Source organism: Pinus tabuliformis, chromosome 1_1, assembly GCF_031772625.1.
Source record: "Pinus tabuliformis cultivar Carrire ecotype Pingquan chromosome 1_1, CPIR1, whole genome shotgun sequence".
Classification (NCBI taxonomy): Eukaryota; Viridiplantae; Streptophyta; class Pinopsida; order Pinales; family Pinaceae; genus Pinus; species Pinus tabuliformis.
This window is the reverse complement of record NC_142297.1, coordinates 703,970,310-703,998,144: the sequence shown is the minus strand read 5'-3', so window position 1 is coordinate 703,998,144 and position 27,835 is coordinate 703,970,310. Positions and strand designations below refer to the sequence as shown.

Sequence of the window (27,835 nt, the reverse complement as noted above, 5' to 3'; positions counted from 1 at the left end):
CTTAAATTATTTTTGTCTTAAATATAAAGTTTTGTCTTAAAATCTTTGTCTTAAACTACTCTTGTCTTAAAATATTTTTGTCTTAAATATAAAATTTTGTCTTAAAATATTTTTGTTTCAACCCGTTTTTGTCTTAAAGTCTATATTTAAGACAAATCAATTGATATTAATTTTTAATGTAAAATAACTAAAATAAAAAAATAAGTTTTTGAGACAAAAAAATTCTTTTCTCTTAAAAAAAGGTCTCAAAAGTGCCCTTGATATAATAGTGTCACATCCATGTGACAAAGTACCATCAGATTTGTTTTGAAAAACCAAAAATAATGGTATCCAATAATGATATTTGAAAATAATAGAACTGTGTAGTCCTGAGCGGGAACCATTATTAACCTATTCATAACAAGCATTCATGGCTGCACTCAATGATGAAATGGTGTAGTGACTTTTAGAAAAAGGAAACCCGTCATGGTTTAAGCATTTATGAAGCAATGAAGTAATATTCCATCTCCAAAGCATTTTAGAAGCCTGTATAAAGTTGTTCACTACTGAAGTTTTTCGCGGCACTACCTGATAATATTTGGTCTGGTATACACAGACTTGCTGTAACGTAATTGGCGATCCAAGATGGTTAGCAGAGCGACTGCAAATAAGGGATCTATCAAATATGGACATTTTTTTCGTGCAGTATTTGTCATGACAATGACAATGGTACTAAGAATAGATGCAGATACACTTCACATTGGGGAATCTGTGATAACAGAAGAGGCATCCCTTGCTGAATCGTCCAATTTAATGGTCTCTGTAAACATCACAGTACTGAATAACGCAGTAGCCAAAGGAGCTGGTAAGTGGATTTATGTGTGTCAATTATATATTTATTTTTGCAACAGAACTAATAAGTTCATTGCTTATTTGCAGTTTGTTTAGATGGAAGCCCACCAGCTTACCATTTAGACCGAGGATTTGGATCTGGAGCAAACAGCTGGCTTGTTTTCATGGAGGTAAGTAATTTCTCCCATTGAGTTTCCAATGTTGTCATTGTTAATTTAATATTGATACTCTCTGTTATGGTGGCTTCTTGTTGTATTAATTGTTCATGTTCTTGAGGAATGTTGTCCTTGTTAATTTAATATTGATACTCTCTGTTATGGTGGCTTCTTGTTTTATTAATTGTTCGTGTTCTTGAGGAATTATATATTACCATGTTCACAATTTACATATATTATTTTTTATTGCATTGGATTTATGTTGGGGTTAGTTTATTTATTGGATGGAAAATTTATGTTGGGTTTTTGTTTTATTAATTGTTCGTGTTCTTGAGGAATTATATATTTACCATGGTCACAATTTACATATATTATTTTTTATTGCATTGGATTTATGTTGGGGTTACTTTATTTATTGGATGGAAAATTTATGTTGGAGTTATGTTGGGTTTGTTTATTTATTGCAGGTTCACAAATTACATATATTATTTTTTATTGCATTGGATTTATGTTGGGGTTAGTTTATTTATTGGAGGGAAAACGACGAATTTACTTTATGAGAAATTAAATCTCTCTAAAATGACTTCCATCTTTAAACCTCCATCTCTCGATAAAACTTGAACTTGTGACCTAACAAATCTAAACAAACCAAATAGCCAAACTAGATATTATAAACATTTCATATTAATGAGAGAGAGGGTAATCTGTTCATAGGGGTTTACCACCCATCTGTTTTATTGGGATTGAACTCTTATTTAGTGCAAAAACATTTATGCAGGGTGGAGGTTGGTGTAGCGACATACCGTCCTGCTCGGAGCGAGCTCTCTCTGCATTGGGTTCTTCTCTATACATGGGGGAATCAATAGCATTTACAGGCAGTTTAAGTGATGTTCCATCACAAAATCCGGGTATTTCAATTTTAGACTTTAAAACAATGGGATGATAAATTGGCTATTCAAAGGGCTCATAGGGAAAACTGTTGAACAGATTTCTATAGTTGGAACCGCGTTATGGTTAGATACTGTGATGGGTCTTCATTCACTGGAGATGTGGAGGAGGTAGATCCGGTATGTATCATGTATTTCAATTCTTGTAATCCCATATCAATTGAAACTTTTGTATCTAATGACTAGCATTTCAGCATTTCAGGGTAGCAAACTTCAGTTGAGAGGGCAAAGAATATGGCAAGCTGTAATAGAAGATCTTTTGACGCAGGGAATGGATAAAGCTGAACAGGTACGTTTTCCAGTTTTTCTAGTACGCAGATATTTAAATGCCTTGCGTTATCGACGATGACAAAGTGGAATAATGAAATAGGTTTTGTTATTAATGCAGGCCCTACTCACTGGCTGCTCGGCGGGTGGCCTGGCTACATTTATTCACTGCAATGATTTTCGTGATCTTCTTCCTCAGTCTGCTTATGTCAAATGCATGACAGATGCTGGATTTTTCATGGATTTGTATGTTCTTAATATATTTATTTACCATGCGACAGTTCCTTTAAATTATGAGTTAAATTTAGAAATTCAAATTTTTGTAATCATGCAGATAAATCTTACTTTCTTTTATGCTATATATTTTTTGAAAATTTTTGGGGTCTTTTTTCCCACAAACAAAGAGTCCCATACATGAATTTGTTGTTTTGCTTGAGTGACGTTAAAATTAGATTATTATTATTATATATAGTTAATTGGGTTTATTTAGGGTCGTTGGGTGGAAGGGTTGTTGTCCTTCAAACAGATTCAAATCCCATTAGTGACATGATGTGACATGATGAGTTATAGTAACTTTATAAATATTATTGTAATAGTTTAGCGCCTATGAATATTATTATATTGGTTAGCCGCCTTGTGAATTCTGAAGTAAGTGTGTATATCTTGTAAGTTGTTACCACAACTTGACTCTAGCCCTAGGACTGAGAGAAAGACTCCCCTTTTTTCCTAAATATATATATATATATAATCCTCTTCTAAATAAATGATAAATATTTATTTTTGGAGCTGTCTACCTAGCCAACAAAATAGCATATAGTTAGGATGGCAGTTTTTTTGCCTGAATCTGGTAAAAAAAAATCCAGGTAGTTGGAGTATTTGAATCTTTTTTTAAGCTGGAAATAGATTCAGTACCTTCAAGAACCCTTAAGACATCCAAAATCCTGAGATATTTTCAAAAATTTCTACCCCAATTTTTCATAATCTTACCAGAATTTGTAAACTGTTTTTAATTTTTTTAAGCTAAACGTAATTTATATTGACACTGCATATTCTTTAATGTTTTAAAACATATTTAATACAAACTAGTCCATTACATTTGAATAAACTACTCCATGCACATTGAATATTTTATCTATATCACAGAGTTTATGCATATTGTGTGTTAATCTTAACCAACTACCCATGTCCTTTGAATATTTTATCTGTATTCCAGAGTTTATACATATTTTGATAATTTAATTACATACCGTTCCTTGCAGAGAGGACGTAGCTGGTCAAAATCTATTTAGACTTTTCTTTGATGATATCGTCACATTTCATGTACATATCTCGACACTTTTCTATTTACATATACTAAGTAATTGGAATTTTGCATTTGCTTTCTTCGCCTCTATTTTTCATGCTTTGAGCTTTTGTTGTTCGGTGATATCTATTTTGTGTCCCAATCGTTTTATTGAATGTGATATTGTATTGCAGGGGTCTTTAAAACACTTGCCAGCTGCTTGCACATCCATAATGGACCCTGGAAGTCTGGTAGTATGATGTTCAACTGTTATTTCCATTCGAAATTATGTTATGATGCCAATTACCTACAAGAGTTGTGACTAACATTCATATTATGATATATGATGGCAGTGTTTCTTTCCCCAGTATCTCTTAGAGTTGATCCAAACACCACTTTTTGTTGTCAACTCTGCATATGATACAACACAGGTAGATAAAATCTCTGGAGACTTTTTTCACTGTTTTATTCTGCAACATATAACAATGGAATGCAATGTCGTATCTTCTATGGCTGGAAATTTGTTTTCTACAGATTGGAAATATTTGGGTGCCTGATTCAGCAGATCCCGACGGTGATTGGGAGAACTGCAAGAGGAATATCACTACTTGCGACCTATGGCAATTGATAATAATGGAAGGTTACTTTCTGCATGAATATCTAATGTTTTTTTTATATTTTTTTAGGATATTGTTATTAGTTTTATTATGCTAAATTTATGTTGATGATAGATTTAGAGAATATTTTAGAATTTGATAGGTAAGAGTGATTGTAGATTTAGAGAATATATTGAAATTGAAATCAAGCAATTAGTTCGTTCCTAAGTCTTATTCTCAAATTCCAAGATATAACCAAAATGTATGATGAACATAAAAATGATCCTGTTCCAAAAATCTATAATGATAAAAAGAAATTACTTAAGGACGATCAAATTCCAAAATATTCCAAAAATTTATAATTAAGACAAAAATAAAGTTGTATAACACTATTTTAGCTCCCCAAATCTACATAAAGTTGACCTTCTATGACAATATGATAATAGACTGATCACAGCATGAGTTATCGATCACAGGATTCAGAGATGATACGATTTATGCATTAACACCCGTGTCTGATTCATGCAATGGAGGGCTGTTTATCAATTCCTGCTATGCACACTGCCAAACAAACGTACAAGATCTGTGGCACGCACCGAATTCTCCAAAATTAAGTTCAAAGGTGCCTCGTTATCTGCCATTTTCCGAATAATGTTCTATAGAATTTCTCTTGAAGGTTCAAGTTGATATACTTGTGTATATGTTTTTGTTTTGTGACAGACCATTGCAGAAGCCGTTGGTGATTGGTTTTTCAATCGAAATGTGGTCAAGTATATTGGTTCAGACGGTCCATACCTTTGTGATTCTACTTTCAACAACTTTCATTTTTAGAGTTTATTTATTTATCATTACGTGATAATGCAGAGCATTATTTTGTTACCATTTATCTGCACTTCACAGTTCAATTAGGTTATCATTTAATAACAAATTGGAAGTGTCTTCTCCATAGAAAAGACTGTTAAATTTATAATATTGATTTTGATACAGGTTTTTAATTTATATAAAATTAAAAATAATGTTTATGGTTTTTTATTGTTTAAGTAAAAGGATGTTGGTTGAAATCCAGAACGTGGTAAAGTTAGCATATGCACAAGACTTGAATTTCCCACTTAAGTGGCCGATTTAAAGACTAGAAGAATATATATATATATATATATATATATATATATATAGTTTTACGATATATTCAGGGTGTAGATGAATTGATAATATTATGAAATCTTTGATTTTAATTCCCATTTACTTGTGTCTATTAACCGCAGTTATTAATCGAATTAGAATGTGTTCATAATAAACTTTTCTCGTTAAAAATATATATACGGGGAAGATAGAAAGGGAGTCTCCTGTAAAATAAATACAATTAATAATATTCATAATAAACTTAAATATATGAAACTATATATAATGTGATATTTGTAGAATTGTTTTTATAAATTTATTTAATTAATAAATATATATATATATATACACGAAGGGTTTCTTTTAACTTTTACTATCGTAACAAGAATCCCAAAAGGGTTAGTATCAAGACCATTCCAAATGGAATATTCTACACATTACAGGAATATTTCATCACACATGAAAGAGAAAACATTCAACCTCTAGGGTCTGCTCAAGGAAAAAAAACTCTACGGGTTAGAAAAGAACAATGCCAAAATAGCAAAACATGGTGAGGCTGACTAGAAAGACCACTTCACCCGAGAGCATTACATATGAAAAAATGGTACAATTAATAGTCCCCAACGGAGGAAATAGTCGGCAAAATTAATAGTCCCCAACCCATTATGCAAAATACCAAATATTTACTTGAAGTAAATTTTGGTTTTTAAAATTATGTCTTAATTATTGTCATAAAGTTTAACAAACTTCACTTTGAAAACAATTTACTTAATATCTTTCTCAAGTTTTTTAATCACCTATTACGTAAGCCAACATAAATTACAACCCCTTATATAAGTCCAGATAAGTTAAACACAATTGTAGCCTCTCTAACAATACACTTGTTTATACTCTACATAACTTTCATGAATATGGACCTTTTAAAACTCTAGTCCACCTCTATCAATAATTCCTATTACAAAATGGTACTTAATATCAATATGTTTTAGTTTTAGTATGAAAAACTAGATTTATAGCCAAATGGGTGGCAATAACTTGTTTTACAATATGGTACTTAACATTAATAGTTTCTAGTTTTAGTATAATAAACTAGATTTGTAGCCAAATGGATGCCAATAACATGTTTTACAAAATGGTATTTAATATCAATATGTTTCTAGTTTTACTATTGTAAACTAGATTTGTAGCCAAATGGATTTCACTTTGAGTATTACATAATACAATTACATTGTCATGTCTTATTTCAGACTCACCCCAAATACCCTTCTACCAAATTGTCTCCTTGCATGCATATGAGACAATGATATATTCTTCCTTAGTAGTGGGTTAAAAAACTAATTCTTTAATATTTGACACCTAAATAATCTATCTTTCATGCAAGAGTAAAGACATCATATGAAGTAGATCCCTTCATGTCCAAATCACTTGCAAAATATGAATCAACATAATGGTAGATAGAATAACCACAACAACTAAAGGTGATACAATAACTACTTATTCCTCTAAGATACCAAAGCACCCCTTTCACTTATTTCACCATGCTACAAGATGGTGTTGTAGAGAAATTTGTAAAAGGGCAACTAAAACTCTATTTTTTAGGCCCTAGACAATTTGATCGAGCACTTAAAATGCTTGATAGGGAGTTTTATGTAAAATTTGAAATAACTAGAATGAGGGTGTAAGAAACCCTCAATAAAACCACGGGTAGGGTTAAAAACAATCTCTTGGTTGAGAAATGTTGCTTGAAAAATACTATATCTCGATTAGGAAAACTCTCTATCGATCCCTGTTTTTCTTGAGCACCGATCAAATAAGACTGAGGAGCTTGATCGAGCTTATTTTCTTCGCCTTACACTTTGCGTGCTTACGAAAATGTGTAACCCACCTCTGTGGGTTCACCTAAAGACATTAAAAGATTTATTATCAATATTATTTATAAAGTGGCCTACCTTGAATTAAGAAAACTATCATATAAATTATGATTATATTTCATTATGATTGATTCCACAATTTTATTTAACAGTTTATAAGTACAAGGATAATCCAACCAAATTTCACAATCATTAAATCATAATTAAATCGATTTTAAAAACGGATTAAATAAATTAGCATGCAATCTATGCCAATAAATATTCACTAATCAAAACTTATAATGCATTGCTATAAATTGACTTCTATCATTCCTCCAAAAACTATTTTTACACTTAAGTGTTTCCAAATTTCTTAATAAATCATTGTGCACACTCCATCACAATGCATCTTTAATGTGAGTATTGACACTGCCTTAAAATAGGTTATTACCAAATTTTATGTTTGTTGTCACATATCCTTCTCTCTAGTTAATGTTCTATATTGTATCCATTGTTTGCATGTCTTACCATTAGTTTTTTTACATGCCTTTGCAATGATGGAAAGAGGGAATTATGTTGCTAGTATAAGGAGGGTTAGAATATTAGTGACTTAGGGTGCCCAATTACAACATGTCCCAAATTAGGAGATAAAAAATGTTGTTGGTGAAGATACTATAAATGAAGAGGTCGAAGAGACATAATCCTCATGACACTAATAGTACTCATGGGATAACATAATCCTGTTCAGGGTTGGACCACATCCTCACATAGATCCTAGAGGGATGTTGAACTGTTTATACAAGTAATGAAATTAATTCATATTGTTGTTCTATATTTGATAAGTATTGAGATGATTCTCATATTAACGATGTTTCGTGATATGATGGTATGTGGTAAATGTATATAGTTCTAATGAGAGGTTAACGATGTATATGTGGTGCTTATTTAATTATTTGTTATGATAATGATGTTGAATTTTCATGATGGATATGATATGCATAGGGATCATGATGTAAATTGACATGGGGTTCATTTATTATGAGATGTCATGATATATCCTTGATGTTGATATGTTGATGTTATAACTTATGACATTATTTTATGATGTGAAACACTGGGTAATTGCATGCAAATTTTATGACATTCAAGAGTATGCAGATCTTTACTATTCAAAATGTTGTGATAACAATCACTTTATGTTATCAGGATGAAATGAAAGTGTTGGAATCTGGACTATTTCTCTGATACTATGATTATAACTAATGCATTTATTGCATGTTGAGATGTGGTGATTGACAGGAAATCCACGAATGGGATGAGAGGGCCGATTTATTTGATGATCTCGTGGGCGCCCATTCCTGCAAGGGAGAATATGTAACACCATATGAACCGAGGACAACCGAAATCAACACTACATATGCTAGTGGTTCTTTTGTATTGTATAGCTCTTGATGGATAGCTCTTGAGGGGCTATGGGACCATCTTGAGGGGCTATGGGGGAATTAGTCCCTAATATTGGCACTAATTGTCATTCCTTCTCATATGAAAAGTCATGAGCCTAGTCAATCTTGATCCAAGGCCAATCCTACTTTGATAGGAAGAGCTCTAAGGTAAGGCTATGAGCTATGACCTACAAGCTTTGTCGGTACCCTCAAGACTAATCAAAGTACCCAGTAACAAGGCTCCTCAAGTCAAGTCCACTAGCCTGGGGTTGATATATTATTATAGAACAGGCCTATAAGGTTTGTTCAAGTCAGCCTAGATCCTCTCCTAGGCGTCTTCTTCTATCTGACACAGAATTATATCTATGCACTTGTCCCTTCAATATATCCATAAGACGCCTTGTAAAATACCTTACGGTGGACTGTTATTTCCTTTCTGATGATGATGATACCTTATTTTACAAGCTTAATACTTACTATAATATTGTCTGTAGTAGAAGCTTCCAAGGTGCTAAGTCAAGAATCTTTACTCAAGGTGATAGACTGATCCTCTTCTTGAGTTCAGGTCATAGTTATGTAGTTTCTCAACACTTACATATAATTTCTCCTCTTGCAACCTTTAACAATAGGTCTAGTCCCTTGAAATATTTGTAGAATTCTATTGCAAGTTTGTCCCTTTAGGGTTTTCAATAGTCCCAAAAGGATGCGAAATTGATCTTCCTTCAATGTGTCACAATTTGATGGAGTGAGAGGTTTATATTTGGCAAGACTTGTATAAATATAATAATTTTGAAGACAATTGTGTCCTTTAGGGTGTTTGAGCTTTGGATCAAACCTTCTAAATAATCCTACTATGCCCCTATATAGTTTGGTCCTAGTATTTTTTAAAATTAGCTTCCTTGCTACCTATTAGGACTATCTATAGTCCAGAAAAGATTAGTTTAACTAGTAACTTGATCACCTTCACAAAATTTCACAAAACCTTATGATTTTCACATATTTTTAATGTGTTACAAGACCTGTGAATTTGAGCACATGTCTTAGATCTTTCTCCTAGAATTCTCAACCTCGCGATGATTAAAACTCTCTAGGTTTGAATTTCTTATAAGCTATATTAAGTTCCTTTTTGAATTTGAAGATGACAAAAATCTTGTGTGTCTATTGCAACAATCAAGCCATCTAGTCTACTTAATGAAATATCTATGTCTCATTAGTTCAATCTCATTTCTGAGCTAAGTACCCTATGATTGCAACTCTGTGGTCTTGATCTCAAACAAACATGTCTTTATTCTCCAATATTGCATATGTTTTTCCAAAGACAATGATAACAAAATGTCATTATTGTGAAATGATTTTTGATCTGGTATCCTCTTACCAATCAAAGGCATTCAATAGATGGTTAAAGTAGTGGTTGGGAGGAGTTCATTGTCAAAAACATCCAAGGGTTTCCAAACTAGAGAAACAAGGGCATGTGTTTGATTTATGGGCTAACGTTTGAAAATTTTCTACGAGAAGAGGAGTTGGTGGGAGTCCTTATGGAAAGGGCTTACAGCTCTTCCTTTATTTCTTAAAGTAAGCTTGAAATAAGTGATTATAGATATATGATACAATAATATGCAAAGCTGTCACAACACAATAATATTGAACATTTTCATGAGACATAACTTAATTTATTTTCAATATATTTTTGCTTTAAAAAAGGCAATATATGCTACCATGATGCAATACAATGATTCACCAACATTGGGCACCAAACAAATGAATTGGACCATGGATGTTATGTACGATCACAATCATCCACGATAAACTATGATTATTAGCCACTCTACAATCAAAGGCACAATGCAGGGACAACATGTATCCATCTTGGAGGATAGTGGGGAAACCCAAAATTTTATTGATGCACAGTTGGGGGAGTGTAGAGGCATTCATAGATTGATATATATGTTGAACAACATGGGCGAGAGAGGATTCCAATGCTTCACCTCAGTTGTCTTGTTGTTTGTTGGTTAGATATGTTGAGGATATGGTAGATGGGACAAATGTTGAGGATATGGTTGATGGGTCGATATTGAAGTCAAAATCCTCCCTTAACCCTTTAGCCAAAAAGATGTCTCCTCAAGTATCTCCAATAATATCATATGAAGAGTCATAATATTTAACTTGGAATTATGGCCCACCATGATCATCTAATAATTAATTGAAATAGCAGTAGACCCCAATTTAGGGATTGGGTGGATCATATGGTGGGACTATGCTAGTGGGAACCCTAAATAAATGACTTGAAACCCCCTTGATTTTCTACCTTGATGGCATTCATCTCCCAAATTTCTTGTTGGATACACAAGTCCTGAAAACATGACAAGGAAGATGAGAGGAAGTTGACAAGGACATTAGGTTGTCGTAGAACATCATAAAGTGCATCCACATGGATGAACATGGAATGGGAATTAAGGTCATAAAGTCATAAAGGTCACAAAGGTGCATCAAAATATTTTTGGAGTGTCCCAAAGGTAAATATACAATTCTTGTCTCGTATAAAATAAAATATACATTTATTGTGGTGATAGTATCCACAAGATTCTTAGAACTAGTGGTATAGTGTTTGGAAATGAATGAATAAGCAAGAAAAGGGGGAAAGTATCTAACACCTGTACACTCAAGGCTAGTCTACAATTGATGTTACATTGCCTTGGAATCTCCACCATATTTGGGTAACTCGAATTCTCCATGCACTAGATATTTTGGGTTGATTGATCAATTAACTGGATGATCACTGAGTTTGACTAAAGTCCCACTGCACAATTGGCCTTCCACTAGTATGGGCTCTGAAATGTTCCATGATAAGTGCTTATTCTTGGGGCTTGGTTTTCAAGGCAAAGTCCAACGTTCACTCTAGACTAACTATGATCATCAATAACCACTTGGTGAATGCTAGTAGTCAACCAGTAAACCAACCACACAAGAATTTGAAACCAAATAGGTCAAAATGAAAATTAAGTATGTTAACGCAAGAGTTCAATAAGAACTTGAATTTAGTTACTCGTGCCTACTAGGGAGATATTTCCATTAAAGGAAATCATAACACAAGAAACAACACAACAAAGTATAAGTGATCTGAATGATGATGTTACCAAATATGTAAGTGAAGGACTCTGAAATTTATAGTGATCATGGGGATGAGTGCTAGATAAGTAGCATTGGTATATCCTCCTATTTTTCCTTTTCGTTGGATCCAATTGAGCATTTTTGTCAAGTCCCTTTTAATAATTCCCCACAATGCTCGATAAAAGCAGATGGGAAAGCCATCCAGTCCCGGGGCTTTATCAGGTTGAAGAGTCCAGATTGATCTCCTGATTTCCTCCTCATCTATCTCCTTGCTTAAAATGTCATTCATTTCCTGCTTATCCTTGTTGGAAGATGCTGCAATAAATTTGTATAATCCTCTACTTCCTTTGTTTCAGTTAGCAGGTCTCGATAGTGATCTATAGCAGCTCTTCGAATGGCTTCCTAAGTGCTTTGTCTATCACCTTTTGCATCTAGGATGGAGCTAACATTATTCCTTATATTTCTAGCTATCGTTTTCTTGTGATAAAAAACTGAGCTCTTATCACCCCCTTGTAACCATAATTATCTCAACTTGAGCCTCCATTTTGTTTCCTCTTCTCTGTTAACTCGGTATAGCTGTAAGTAAAGTTCATTTTCCTGCTATTTGTTCCCTTGGGAAAGGCCATTATCCTCTATTTCTCTTTGGATACTCTCCAGATTGTTCTTAATTTCTTTTTTTACCTTCTCTGGGTCTTGATACTTTTTTTAGCCCATTCTTTGATGGCTTGTTTTTTTTCCGTAGTTTTGTTTCCCAAATGAAACCAGGAGAGCCTTCCACGTGTTGGATCCAAGAGCTGTAAACAATTCCTGCAACTGCTGGTATATTATTCCAGAGAGAACTGTGTCTAAATTGAATGGGCCCAAGTGGCCTATGATTTTCTAGCGTTAGAGTTATTGGGAAGTGGTCAGAGGCAGAGCACGTTAGAATGTTAGCATATCCGATGGAGAAAGTAGAGAGAAGTGTAATATTGATGAGAATTATGTCCAACCGCTCCATGATTTTACCAATACCCATCCTGCAGTTGTTCCAGGTGTATCTACGATTTTTTGGAGGGGCATCCATAAGATCATGCTCCTGCATGATATTTTCCAACTGTATTCTATATGGATCAGGTGTAAAACTGCCTCCCCTTTTCTCATTGGCATGGAGGATTAAATTAAAGTCACCTCCTAGAATAATGTTAGTGTTCTCTTTTGCGTCCAGACTATCTTTTAGATCATGCCAACAACTATCCTTATCTCTGCAGTGATTCGGCACATAGATGTTGTAGATGATAATGGCTTGTTGATCTGCTTTATTTTCTAGAGTTGTTTTGATCCAGTGTTGATTTATTGTTTCTGAAATACAGTTCCATATACCTTGATTCCAAATTGTTGCTATTCCTCCTATGGCTCCTCTTGCCTCACTAATGCTTCCTCTATACTCTCTCTGCTGCTCAATGACTTTATTCATTTCCTTGTGGTTTTGTTTTGTTTCTTGTAACATAATAATTCCTGGCTTCTCAGAAATGATAAGATCCCTTAGGGTTGCTACCTTAGAGGTGTGCCCAAGTCCCCTGATGTTCCAAGATAATATTTTCATCATTGGATATGCGGTATGCGGGGAGGTGCTCGCCCCCCTTTGTCCTTGTTGATTTCTTTTTTGTCATGCTGCCCTAGGATATAAGTTTCTATGGGTGTCTGCATTCCCATTGCTATGTCCTTTTGCGCGTTCTCATCCCTGTGCTACTTAGCAGATTTCTTGCCTAGGCTAGGTTTCTTGGAGGGTTCACTAGAACCCCCGTGATCTTTAGATGAGCTTATGGTGATTCTGTTGAGGGGAGGATCAAGAAGAGGCTGAGAGGAAATAGTAAGAGGCAATGAGGATTCGATAGTGTCTTGGCATTGGCTTTCAAGGAGAGGGGGCTCCTGGGGATCAGGAGGAGAGTGGGGGGATGAGGGGTCTTCTTCCTCCAAAGATTCGAAGGGGTTTGATGTAGAGGGTAATGGTTGAGTCAAGATGGGAGGGGGGGACAAGGATGCAGCTTGGATTTCTGGGGGAGGCTTTGGTTTTGGGCCAGACTGTTTGGGGTTTGCTTTCTTCTTTTTGACTTGTTCCCATGTGTCTTCACTAGCTTTTGGCATTTTCATTCATTTCATTTTCTTTTAGTTTTGCTACACCTATTAGCAAAATGACCATATTCATGGCATACCTTACATTTGAATGAGATTTGTTTGTAGTCCAGCTGCTGAATATGGGTCCATTGGTCCACTTTGATCTTGATTGCTTCCGGAAGGCCCTTTCCTAAGTCGACTTCAACACAGATCCTTGCACATGTGTGCATGTTGTCCTTTGGTTCGCATACGTCGATGTATTTTGCAACAACGTTCCCAATGCCTTTGACCGATTCATCTCCCTAGCAATGAAGAGGGAGATGGGGCAAGCGAACCCAAACCGGGACTGCATTAGGTATATCCATTTCTGGGTCAAAGTCAGGGGACTATTTGTTCAGATAGAGACCTCTCGAATCCATGAAGTAGGGACCATTTCTGAAGATGAGATTCCAGTCATCTTTGGTTTCAAAGAGGGATGTGTAGTAACCCCTTCCACAAAATCTTATTGCGATTTTTCCTTGGATGTTCGTGTTCCTGATGCTCTCCACCCATTTCTATACAGCTCTGGGAGAGGGCCAAAGGCCATTAAATTGTCCAACTAGACCTCTCTCTGCTAGAGAGATCGCTACCTTCTTGGGGAGACTAGGGGGAAGGGAGATTTCGGGGATGTCAGCTAGTTTCTTGACAAAATTTGAGGCTGTGGGTTTGCTTCGGATGGTGGCATTTTCAGAAATGAGCGAGGTGAAGATCTCAGCCTAATATTCATTGTCTTGCATCTGGGAGGGGTTGATCCCAGCCATGGAAAGGCCAGAACGGAGCCAGTCGTAGCACTGGCTAGAGGAGGAGGGTAGAGCTCAACTACGGGGGTGCCGAGGAGGCGTGCAGAGGACCGCAGGAGGCGAGGTTGCAGGGGCACAGGAGCTCCGGTTCAAAATCTCGCGTGCAGTCAAAAGGTCGACATTGGAGCTTGTACATTTTTGCGCCTTCTGGTGGCGTGAAATTCCTCCATGTCTATGTGATCAGGTTATGAAAATCGGGGTGATTCAGCCAAAAGGCTTGAAAGCGAAAGGGCCTGCGAACATTGTCTCCCAGTCTTTGCCAGTGAATCCTAATAGGCGAATGGTCCGAGCCAGAGAGTGGAAATATAGAGGCCAAGAGATCCCCGCCAAGATGTATTGCATTATCAGAGATCAGGAATCTGTCTAACCGAGATGCAATTTGGTGGGAATCTACATGCTTGTTGTTCCAAGTATAAACTCCATTATTGAATTCCATATCTATAAGCCTGTTGTTATGAATGTAGTTTTTGAAGTGCGTGCTTTCATAGTCCAGCTTGATCCGTCCTCCTCTTTTTTCCTCCAATCTTGTAATCATGTTGAAGTCCCCTCCTATGATCCAAAGTGGGTGGGATCTTTCTGAGTTGATCTGAGTTAGGGTGTTCAATGTGTCTACTTTGTTTGTTGCCTCCTGGGGGAAGTAGACATTAGTTAAGTGTCCATGAACATTTGTCCCTGTTAAATGAAACTTGGTCTGAATAAAGTGCTTACTAGCATGTATGTTGGTAAGTGTTATAGCTCTATCATCCCAAACGATGGCTAGCCCTCCTGAGGCTCCCATGGCTTCCACTGCCACTTATTTGCTTCCTGGCCACACTTTGGCAAGGATCTGATCCAACGTTGTGGAATTACACTTGGTCTCCTGCAAGAAGAGAATTTGAGGCTTTTCCTATTGTAGCATGTTCTTTATTAATCGTCCCTTCCCCGAGCTGTTGAGCCCTCTGATGTTCCATGAGATGAGCTTCATGATTCACGATTGGGAAGGGGATTATAGTATTTGGTGAGCTTGGAGTATCTTCCAGATTCCACCAGCATCTCCCCTATGCAGATGGTTCTCTAAAGATTGGTTTTCCGTCCCTGTTTCTTGTTGTCTTTGAAGATATTTCTTCCATCCCACTGACTACTAGTTTGGATGCCTAATGATCTTTGCTTTTGTGCTCTTAAGAGAATTACTTCTAAGTTCTCTAGCTGTCGCTCAGGAATTTTGTCATATTCCTTTTTCTTACAAGCCTATTCAAGTCCTAGTATATCTAGATCTTCAATGTCGAAGCTCTTTGGTTCCTCTTCCATGTGTTGTACTATTTCCTGCTCTGCCTCCGAATCATCTACAATTGTGAGTTGCATCTGAGTGCTATCTACCTCCATACCATGAGCAGTCCTTTTTTGCATGTTACTGGGAGAGGGTGTTTTGGTGTCTATGGGTTGCTTAGAAGTGAGGGATTTCTTTGAGCTTGATGGAGCAGAATGGGCAGAAGTCTTAGGAATGGCTTCAGTTTGTTTCTGATTATCTAAAATATGAACCTTCGGCTGGAGCAGCATTTCAAAGCTGTTGCTTTTTGAAGGCAAGGAGGTGTTAGTGACAGGTTTTTTTACTAAGGTAGAGGGCTTTTTATGGGTCTTTTTGCGATTGGGAACTTTTGTGAACCCATCCAGGTCGGATTTGTCCATTGAAGAGGTGGTCGTCGATTTCATATTGGAGGGATAGTCTCGGAATAAATGGCCCAGGGCATGGCATTTTCGACAACGGAATGGTACATGCTCGTAATCTATTGTTTGTAACCATTCATAATCATCATGGTAGAGGCTTACTGCGTTCGGGAGAGCTTTGCTAAGGTGCATGTATACACAGATCTGCGCATAGGAGGTGTATCGCTTCAACTTTGTCTCCTCTGCCACTTTGATGAATTCGCCTAAACCATTCCCAATGTCTCACAAAGAGTCTTCGTCCCAATACTCCAGAGGGAGATAATAAAGGCGCAACCACACCGGGGCCTAGCTCAGATCTTCTTTGTCTGGTTTAAAGCGTTCGATCCATCCTCTTAGGTGCAACCCTACTACATTGAAGAAATATGGTCCTCCATCCAATACCCTGTTTCGGTCCTCTAGAAAATTGAAAATGGTAGCAAAGAAGCCCTTAGGCCCTAACTGCAGTGTTATATGCCCTTTTGGCTTCCATTTGGCTGCGATCCAGCTGTGAAAAGCTTCCTCTGTTGGCCAAAGGCCTATGAACTTTCCTATCAAAGCATGATCCCTCATAAACTGGAACTGAGTGTTGATGCGCTAACTTGGGAGCTCGATTTTGGGTCTGTCAACTGCTACCGGCTTGCAGGTGTTTGACGTCACTCGTGGTTCTTCATTTGTGTTCTTATTCGTTGGCATATTTTCATTGTCTGTTGCTGTATCTTTTGGATGGTCCATCCTGACATTTTCAGTCTGTCGCAGGCCGTTTTCTGTATGAGCGGGGGGAGGCATCATGTCCTCCCCCTTAGGGGATTCCATTGCGCGATAGCTATTCCTTATTGTGTTGTAGTTGCCTTATGGCTGAAGGTTAATGGAAGAATGGCGCAGTCTGTGAAGGTCTACCAGTTGCAGAGCAACGTCAAACCCTAAGCGCTCTGCTCTCCATTTTATTTTTTGACATAAACGGTTAGTTTTTATTTAAAATTCGGCAAATCAGCTGTCTAGGACTTTAACACTGAAACCCTGTATTTCCTTTTTATAGTCGGCGGGGAAAGAAGATTTTGCTTTTGAATAGTTTGCTAAATGAGTTACACTGTAAATGCAGATAGAGGCTTGAAAAAGAACTTGATTTGGTTTCAGAATGGTGCCTTGAAATTCCGCTGCTTTTGCTTTCCGTGATGTAGCTCTGCTTCCTAGCTTGCAGAGAGGATGTTGGGTCCCTATAATACTAGTGATTACCCCATTACTATTGTAGCTATACCGCTTATTTATATTGTTGTGCCCCTATTACCCCCATATTGTTATTTCTGTGCCCCATAGAATCCCTCTATTGTTATTTTTGTGGCTTTATATTATTATTGTTAGGTCGGCTGGATTATATTGTGACTCCTTAGACTCCTATATATAGAAAGGAGGTTTTGTCATTTGTATCATCCAAGAATTGTTCATTTATGTAATGTAAAGGAGGTTGCCCCCTCGAAGAGGCTGAATTCTAAGGCGTTGATCTTTCTTTTCTATCTTTTCTTGAGCTGGTTTCATAACATTTGGTATCAGAGCTTTGGATTCTAGGGTTTCGCTGATCCAAATAGGTCATCGTGGCATTTTCGCTATAACTTTTTTTCTGTGACGTTTCAGAAGTCGCAAAAAAAAACCCATTTGAGGAGAAGTCGCGCTGAACTTTGGATCCAAATTTCAGATCTTTTCGCGCGATATTTGCGGAGATATGCTCTGAGCAAGTTGGTCTTTTATAGACTCCTGAATTACATTCAAAACAGGTGACCTGGGGAAAATCGTCATAACTTTCTCTCTAGGGATCGGATTGAAATTTCATAAGAAGCTACAGAAAGCGGACGGACTGTAGTTTGTTGTATGCGAGTTTCAAATCCAAAGGTTGAAACAGTGACTCGTGGCAAGTTATACAAGTTCGCTCTACTGAACTAGTCTAAAACCAAGTCACTGTGGGAGATTTCACATAACTCTTCCTTGGAGAATCCAATTTGGGTCAGACTTGTGGCATTGGAAAGAGGACACAGAGGGATACTACAGATCACAAATTCAGAACTAGATGATTGGAAAGTACAGAGATACATCAGAGGCAATATCAAGCTCCTACAAAGTGAAAAAAGGTGTGTAGATTTTCTTAAATTTTTGCTTAAGCTTGGTTTGAAAATTATATTTTGAAGGAATTCAAAGGGCATAGTAGAGCATTATTTTTGGTAACTGATGTCCCGAGGAAAGAAAATGCAAACACCTAGTAAGGAACCTGAAAGCTCTAGCATGACTCATGAAGAAGAGGAAGAAATGCAACATGATATATCAAAATTACAAGACCAAGTGCAACAACTGTCCCTTGCACAAAAAGGAACAGAATCTAAGATGGATGGTTTAAAGAAAGATGTAGAAGCTAAGATGGATGGTTTAAAGAAAGGTGTAGAAGCTAAGATGGACTGTATAAAGAAAGGCGTAGAAGCTAAGATGATTGACGTGGAAGCTAAGATGGATGATTTGAAGTAAGATTTGAAGACAGACATGGACGAATTGAAGATAAATATGAATAAGTTGCTACAAGAAATGGTCCCTAAGGGTGAAAGGGTACTAAAGGAAACTCATGATGAGAACAAAAGAAATGTTAATCACGATTCCATAGACGCTAATGTTGGATTGAAGAATCATCATATTCCAAAAACCGATATGAGGAAGTTTGACGGCAAGGATCCCGCCACATGGATATTACAGATGGAGCAATTCTTCAATCTCAATAATGTGCAAAACACACAAAAGGTATGTGTGGCATTTGTATATTTGGAACCAAATCAATTTGTATGGTATCAATGGCTTTGTTCTCGTAAACAATTTATCACTTGGGCAATTTTTACGGAAGAATTGATAGCACATTATGAGGATACAAAAAGCAACACTTTTTTTAGCCAATTGATAAGTCTCAAACAAAAGGGTTCAATAATGGAGCACATTGAGGAGTTCCAAAAATTGAACATAAGGGTAAAAGATATTCCAGAGGAGCATAGGATTGATGTGTTCATAGGGTCTTTAAAGGATAATATCCAACATGATGTCCGCCTTTGGGAACCTGATTCATTAGAGAAGGCATTCAGGTTAGCAAGAAAAATGGAAAGCAAAATTATGGCAACTAGGAAGCATACCATTCACAACTATAAAGACGGAAGTGTTGTTGCCCATATTCTTCCAAAACTTACAAGGTTGACACCACAACAATTGGAAGAAAAAAGAGCAAAAGGGCTTTGTTACAATTGTGATAGCAAATACACAAAAGGTCATAAGTGTGCTGAGAAGAAATTATTCTACATAGATTGTGAAGAGGAAGAAGAAAAGGAGCAAGAAAGGTCAAAAGAAGAGGATATATTCCAGGAACAAAGCCTAGATGAAGAAAAAATAAATCCGACCATATCTTGTAATGCATTGGCGGGAATTACCACTCCTCAAACCATCAAGATAGAAGGACAAATCAAGAAGAAAAAGGTAATAGTGTTGATTGATTCAGGAAGCACCCACAATTTTATTCATTGTAGGGTAGCAAAAGAATTGAATTGCTTTCTATATCCAGCACCAGAGTGTCAAGTGATGATTGCAAATGGAGGAACAATAAATTGTTCTGGAAAGTGCCATAATATCAAGCTATCCATGGGAGAATATGTATTGACTAGCCCAATGCTTTCCATTCCAATGGGAGGTGCTGATGTTGTACTAGGAGTCCAATGGCTACAATCCTTGGGTACAATAGCTTTTAATTTTCAAGAACTTTTCATGAAATTTTCTGTGGAAGGAAAGGAAGTTGAATTAAGGGGTATTGCAGGGAAACCAGGAAAGATAATCAGCTCTAATGGCATGACAAAGCTTCTAAAAAAGGAGCAAAGAGGTGTAATTGCACAATTATGTTCGCTAGATGTTTCCACATTGGAATCATCTATTTCTCCAGATCTCCAAAAAGTCCTGGACAATCATTCCAAGGTATTTGAGACTCCCAAAGGTCTCCCACCTATGCGTGATCATGATCATGCTATTCATCTGATTCCAGGAAGTGTTCCTCCAAACATCAGGCCGTACAGATATCCATATGTCCAAAAAAGTGAAATTGAACGTATGGTTGCAGAAATGCTAGAGGCTGGTATAATTCAACCAAGTCAAAGTTCTTTCTCAGCTCCAGTAGTATTGGTGCACAAGAAGGATGGATCATGGCGCATGTGTCCAGATTATAGGGAGCTCAACAAGCTCACTATTAAAGATAAGTTCCCCATTCCTGTCATTGATGAATTACTGGATGAATTGCATGGATCAATTTACTTCACCAAGTTGGATCTTCGTTCGAGATATCATCAAATCAGAATGAAGATTGAAGACATTCCAAAAACGACATTTAGAACTCATGAGGGTCATTATGAATTTTTGGTCATGCCTTTTGGCCTTACCAATGCACCTTCAACATTTCAAGGTTTGATGAATTCAATTTTCAAACCATTCCTTAGAAAATTTGTGTTAGTATTTTTTGATGATATACTAATCTACAGCAAGTCTTGGAAGGATCATGTTGAACATGTTGACAAGGTGCTACAACTATTGGAGGAGAAACAATTATATGCAAAAAGATCCAAATGTTTCTTTGGAGTCCAGGAGGTGGAATATTTGGGTCATATTGTATCTCATGAAGGAGTTAAGGTAGACCCTAGCAAAATTAAAGCCATTAAGGAATGGAAAATCCCCACATCCATAAAGCATCTGCGAGGATTTCTTGGGTTGACAGGGTATTATCGCAAGTTTGTTAAGAATTATGGGAGAATAGCAGCACCTCTAACAACATTATTGAAGAAAGATTCATTTTCATGGACTCTGGAAGCAACAAAGGCCTTTAAACATCTTAAAGAGGCAATGTGCCAAGCACCGGTCTTAGCTACACCGGACTTCACAAAAACCTTTATTGTGGAATGTGATGCTTCAGGAAATGGAATTGGTGTTGTTCTAATGCAAGATGAAAGACCCATTGCTTTTGAAAGTCGTCCAATCAAGGGAAAGTTTTTAAGCAAAGCTATTTATGAGAAGGAAATGTTGGCAATACTCCATGCACTTAAGAAATGGCGACCCTACCTAATGGGAAGACACTTCAAGGTAAAAACAGATCATGATAGCCTTAAATACTTTTTAGAACAAAGATTATCCTCTGAAGAGCAACAAAAGTGGGTCACAAAGATGTTGGGTTATGACTTTGAAATCATCTACAAAAAAGGGAAGCAAAATGTGGTGGCAGATGCACTCTCAAGAAAGGATGAGGATGTGGAAGCATTGTTGTGTGCCATTTCTATTATCCAACCAGATTGGATAAACGAAGCAAAGGAGGAATGGAAGAATGACGAAGAAGTGTGGGCACTTATTCGAAAGCTACAACAAGATTCCAGTACTTCTGATACATTTAGCTGGAAAAATGATTCGTTATGGTACAAAGATCGCTTATACCTCTGTAAGAATTCCCAGCTAAAACAAAAGATTCTTATGGAATTGCACACTTCTCCCTTAGGAGGGCACTCAGGATTTTTAAAAACTTACCACAGGGTTAAGAAGGAATTTTTTTGGGATGGCCTTAAATCAGATATTCAAAAGTTTGTGGCGGAATGTTTGGTTTGCCAACAAAATAAAGTTGAAACAATTAAGACACTGGGTCTATTACAACCTTTATCCATTCCAAGCCAACGTTGGGAGGAGGTTTCAATGGATTTTATCACAGGTTTACCCAAGTCTGAGGGAAAGAGTGTCATCATGGTGGTAGTTGACAGACTTACCAAGTATGCACACTTTTGTGCATTATCACATCCATTTAAAGCCAGTACAGTTTCTACTGCATTTATGGAAACAGTTCAAAAGCTACATGGAAACCCAAAGATTATTGTAAGTGACAGAGATCCCATTTTCACTGGAAATTTTTGGACAGAATTATTTTCTTGTCTTGGTACTCAGTTAGCTCATAGCTCATCTTATCATCCTCAATCTGATGGGCAAACTGAGATAGTAAACAAATGTTTGGAAGGATATCTTCGTTGCTTTGTATCTGATAAACAAACACAATGGGTCAAATGGTTGCCTCTGGCTGAATGGTGGTATAACACTTCCTTCCATACAGCAACAAAAATGACCCCATTTATGGCACTTTATGGGTACCAACCACCATCAATCACATCACATTTAAGAGAAAATTCTAAGGTTCAGACAGTGGAACATCACATCAAACATCAACAACAAGTCCTCCAACTCTTAAAGGATAACCTCGTGTTGGCACAAAATAGAATGAAACAACAGGCAGATCAACATCGCAGTGAAAGAAGTTTTGATGTAGGTGATTGGGTATTCCTACGGCTACAAACATATAAGCAAATGTCCCTAAAGCAAGCTAAGAAGGATAATAAATTATCACCAAAGTATTATGGTCCGTACAAGGTGTTGGAAAAGATTGGTACTATGGCATACAAATTGGAGCTTCCTGCAGCTTCTCGATTGCACCCAGTTTTCCATGTTTCATGTTTAAAGAAGGTTATAGGCGACAAGCTCCCAGTTCAAACAATATTGCCAGAACTTGACGAGGAAGGAAAAATTATATTGGAATCGGAAGCAGTCACAGAAACAAGAACTTGACAACTACGAAATCGATCAATTTCAGAGTATCTTATCAAGTGGAAGAACTTATCCGCTGAAGATTCCACATGGGAGGATGAGAATTTTATGCAGAAGTATCCAGAACTGCTCAAGCGTTGAGGACAACACTTTTTTGAAGGAGAGGGGCATGTTGGGTCCCTATAATACTAGTGATTACCCCATTACTATTGTAGTTATACCCCTTATTTATATTGTTGTGCCCCTATTACCCCCATATTGTTATTTCTGTGCCCCATAGAATCCCTCTATTGTTATTTTTGTGGCTTTATATTATTATTGTTAGGTCGGCTGGATTATATTGTGACTCCTTAGACTCCTATATATAGAAAGGAGGTTTTGTCATTTGTATCATCCAAGAATTGTTCATTTATGTGATGTAAAGGAGGTTGCCCCCTCGAAGAGGCTGAATTCTAAGGCGTTGATCTTTCTTTTCTATCTTTTCTTGAGCTGGTTTCATAACAGAGGAGATCCAACGCGCCAGAGTGCTGGATCATCCGAAGAATCATTGCGTTTTCTTTTTGGAATGTCTGGCAGAGTGTTATATTGTGTTCAAGAATGCCAAGAGCGGTAAATTGGCCTTCAAGAGGCCCTTGTGAACTCCCCAGCACCTACCCAGACGCAGCAGTGAGTTCCAACGACTAACAGAGATCGAAAATGCCACGGTTACGTTCTGAATTTTCTCTTGTGGATGAGTCTGTGTTTCCTAATAGCAGCCAGCTCAAAATGGTTCGGTCTCGAAGTCTGGAGAATCTGAATCAGTGAAATTCTCAAAGGAACAGAGGCCCAGACAACTCCAAAATTAAGGAATGTTGTAGTCTGATTCAACATCATTTACTAACAGATATCTCCTGCTCCTGAGAGAGCCTAGGTTGGCTGCCAATTCTACCTGTGAGTTTAACTTCCTCAGAACATGATAGAAGGAGATTTTGTGGAACTTGGGCAACAATAGTCTGATTTTTTTGAGGATGGGGGCTAACTGCACCTGAGAAGGGATCTTTTGAGAGTTCATAGCCTGTATAATTAGTCTGGAGTCTCCAAAGACTGAGATGGAGAGGAGATTCCTCTTGATAGCCAGATTTAGACCCTGCCACAGAGCAAGAGCCTCTGCTCTGTTGTTTGTTTCATGCCCCAGACCCCAAGCAAAGCACAACTCAGTTGAGCCACCTAGGCTTAAGATAACTCCCCCACCACCTGCCTTTCCTAGGTTACCTTTAGAGGCCCCATCGAAGAATAGGCAGTGATCATCCAAAGCAGATCTCCATTTGATGAATTCCTGTTCTTCCAGATGAATTTCCCAATGAGAAGGGGCTTTAGCAGGAGGAATGGATCTATTCGGATGATTTGGAACAAGCTCTTTTAACCATTGATCGTCCTCGCTATCTAGAATCATTCCATTTCTTATGGTGGGTTTGGTTTCTAAGGCCTCCCCCAACAGAGCTTTGATCTTAGTGATAATTCTGACCGGGCTACAACTCTCCTCCCTAAATATTCTGTTGTTCCTCTCCAACCACAATTTCCAACATGTGAATTTGGGAATCCACATCCAACCAGTCTTGAGAAGGCTTTTTTTGGAGAGATAGAATGGGGATAACTTGGCCCAGTTTCTTAGCAGGTCCTGAATATTTCCTGGAAGCTCTATTTTGTCAGGTCCTAACATCAGGACACCCTTCCAAACTTCTTGAGCAAAGGGGCACAATAAGAATAGGTGGTTAGCCATTTCTTCATCCGATGCACAAAGAGGGAACCTTGAGGGACCTTCCATTCCACGCTTCCTCAGTTTATGTCTAGCGAGGATACTTTTATGCGCCAGAGTCCAGCAAAAGAAGTCAGTTTTGGGGAGAGTAGGAGAAGACCAAATAAATTTCCATTGAGTTGGATCTGGGGGGATGCTAGGGATAGCCATCATACTTTTGTAACCTTCTGCTACTAAGTAAGAGCCTAAAAGAGAACCCCACCCTCTTTTGTCCTTAGAAGAGGCCTTTAAGGGAGATTTTCCTTAGATCAAATCCAACAATAAATTGGCTTCACCATCTAGCCAATGAGGGACCTCCCCCAAATTCCAACCATCCCATAGACTTTCTGCATCATTTGTCCAAATGGAGATGTCCCAAAGGGTTTCCAGATTTCTAGCCTGAAGCCAAGCTCTAATATTTTCCAGTTTTTCCATCTGATTCAAGGGCTGATCTCCAAGAATCAAATCTTCCCAAATTTTTTATTTTTTTCCCATTACCTGGGATCCAATAAAGCTTATGACTGAAAAGTTTCAAAGCTGTGAGACAGAGTTTGAAAATTGGTGATCCTTTGGAAATTTTAGGAGGCTGGTCCAAGCACCTCAAATGCTGCCCATGAAAATATTTTTTCCACGGAACTCTCTTGCTCCAACTAGGATTCCCAGAAACAATGTTCCAAAGGAGCTTGGAGCCCAGAGCAAGATTTTGGGCTGCCAGATCCCGCATTTGGAGACCTCCTTCCAAGAATGGCTTCTTAATAGTGTCCCAATTAACTAAATGGAGCCTTCTTTCATTATTTTTCCCTCCCTCCCACATAAATCTTCTCAGGAGACCATCCACTTTACTAATAAAGGTTTTAGGGGCTAGTAGAATGGAGTTCTGATAAACTGGGAGACTTATGAGAACAGATTTCATAAGGATTACCTTCCCAGCATTATTCAACCATGAGGCTCCCCAAGCTTGTATTCTGAGTTTTAGCTTGTCTAGCAGGGGCATCCAGTGAGCTACCTTAGGATTTGATTTGAAGATTGGGATCCCAAGATACTTAAATGACTCCTAGGTCAGGGTTCTTTCCATTTCTAATAGCCTTGTTATGTCTGTCAAATATTTGATCGAGCAATTCCAGCCATAGATCGTGCTTTTTAGATAGTTAATCTTTCTGCCCAAAACCTCCTTATAAATTTCTAGCTCCTTCTTGAAGGTTCTAGCAGAATTTATGCTAGCTCCTCCAAGCAATAATGTATCATCAGCAAACTGGGCATGATTTATGTCTTTAACATTGTGAGCCATTCTCAGGCCTGGCAGAGTTTGGATCTGTTGACAGTAGTCTAGCTGGAAGCTGAGCACCGAAGCTTGAATGGCATAAAGAAGCGGGGACAAAGGGAAACCTTGTCTTAGCCCCCTCGAGGCCTGGAAAAATTCCATTGAACGACCATTAACCAGAGGCGCTATCCAAGGGGAGGCAATGCAGGCTTTCACCCAAGTTATGAGAACTTTTGAGAAGCCAAATTTCTCCATCACAGAAAACAGGAAATCATGTCTCACCCTGTCAAAGGAATTTGTCAAATCTAGCTTAATCACCATGCCTTTCTCTTTTCGATGACAACTTGAATGTATTGCTTCTTGCACCAGCAGAATATTGTCAAGAATCTTTTTCCCTTTTATGAATCCTCCTTGGTTTTTAGGGATGATGACCGGTAGAATTTTCTTAATACGGTTGGCTATTATTTTTGTAATCAGCTTATAACTTGTATTACACAAAGAGATGGGCCTGAATCTGCTGAAATCGATGGCGACTTTGTCTTTCAGAATCAAGGCAAGGAAGGCTGAGTTGGTACTGCCTCCAATCTTGGTGAAGGTCTGAGATTTATGGATCATTCTTAGAAGGTCTTTTTTAATTGTAGGCCAGCAAGTCAGGTAGAACCTTGTAGTGAACCCATCAGGGCTCGAGGCTTTATTCGGATCCATGTAATCCAAAGCTTCTTTAATCTCATTCATACTAATCGGAGCAGTCAACATAATATTGTCAGAATCTTGAACACAGTGAGGAATAAGATCAATTGGATAGGCTTGAGAATAAATAGGAGGGTCTTCCGGGGCAGAGTAAAGATCTTTGAAGAAGCAGTGGGCTACTTGCTTTATGCCTTCAGAATCTTTAACCACAGTGTTTTGATAGTGAATTTCATTTACTGTTTTGAATTGCTTGCGTGCGTCAGCTTACTTATGGAAGTAGCTTGTATTTTTGTCTCCGGCCTGTAACCAAAGATTTTTGGACTTCTGTCTCTAGAACTCTTCTTCATCCCTACTTTCTCTATGGAGATCTTTTTGCAGCTCTACTTCTTTTTGAAGAAGGATTTGAGTTACACCGGAATTTTCCATTGCTAATTGATGGCTTGCTAAACTGTCATGCATCTCCTTTCTTTTGGCGGTGGGCGTTTTCAACCTTTTAGCCCACTCCTTGAGCTCCCTTTTAAGTCTCCTCATTTTTTCTTCCGACACAAAGAAAGGGTATCCTTCATGAACTTGCCAGTTCCAGGCCTCGGAGCCACCTCCTAGAATCCTTCTTGATGAATCCATAGAGAACTGAATCTAAAGGGAATGGGGCCAAGATTTCCATCCAAGGAGAGTTCAAGCAAAATGGGTTTATGGTCAGAGGTGTAGTTCGGCAGAATTTTAGAGGTGGCCATTAAACCACAAGTCAAGAAGGAGGATTGGACTAGAAATCTGTCCAGACGAATAGCAATGTGGTCGGGGCCTATCCTTTTGTTTGACCAGGTGAATTTCCCAGATGTGGGCTTGATAACCTCCAATTCCCAATCTAAAATGAGCCCTTCAACCCATTCTCTAGCTGGGTCCCTAACCAGCGAGCCCCCCTTTTTCTCTTCTGCAGCTAGCGTAACATTCAGATCACCTGCAATAATAATATTTTCTGGGTTGTGCAAGAAAAGATAGGACTAGAGCGAGTCCCAACAAATTTTTTTCTGAGATGATAAGACCAGAGCATAAAGATTGAACATACTTACTTGGTGGCCAGATTCTTTATGGAGGAGCTTAGTGAGTAGCCAATGGGGGCAACATTCTTCGTGAATCAGATCATATTTGGAGTTGTCCCAGAAGGAGGCAATCCCTCCAGAGGCGCATCTAGCGCTGACTGCTCTCCCTTGGCCTTTATGCCAGAATGCTTTGCTTGCTTGGAGGAGTAGAAGGTCCTCTAATTTTGTCT

At 37.8% G+C, this 27,835-nt stretch overlaps 1 protein-coding gene across 1 annotated transcript; it reads left to right on the top strand.

The window, feature by feature from the left end:
• Positions 1–499: 499 nt before the first annotated feature.
• Positions 500–4,909, top strand: LOC149215458 (pectin acetylesterase 8-like). The gene is made up of 12 exons (XM_089389721.1): positions 500–844; positions 919–1,001; positions 1,765–1,894; positions 1,974–2,053; positions 2,136–2,222; positions 2,322–2,446; positions 3,460–3,520; positions 3,677–3,733; positions 3,836–3,913; positions 4,017–4,122; positions 4,555–4,700; positions 4,799–4,909. Exons 1-12 carry the CDS (start codon positions 625–627, stop codon positions 4,907–4,909), a joined length of 1,284 nt encoding a protein of 427 aa, XP_089245847.1. The 5' UTR covers positions 500–624.
• Positions 4,910–27,835: the final 22,926 nt, after the last annotated feature.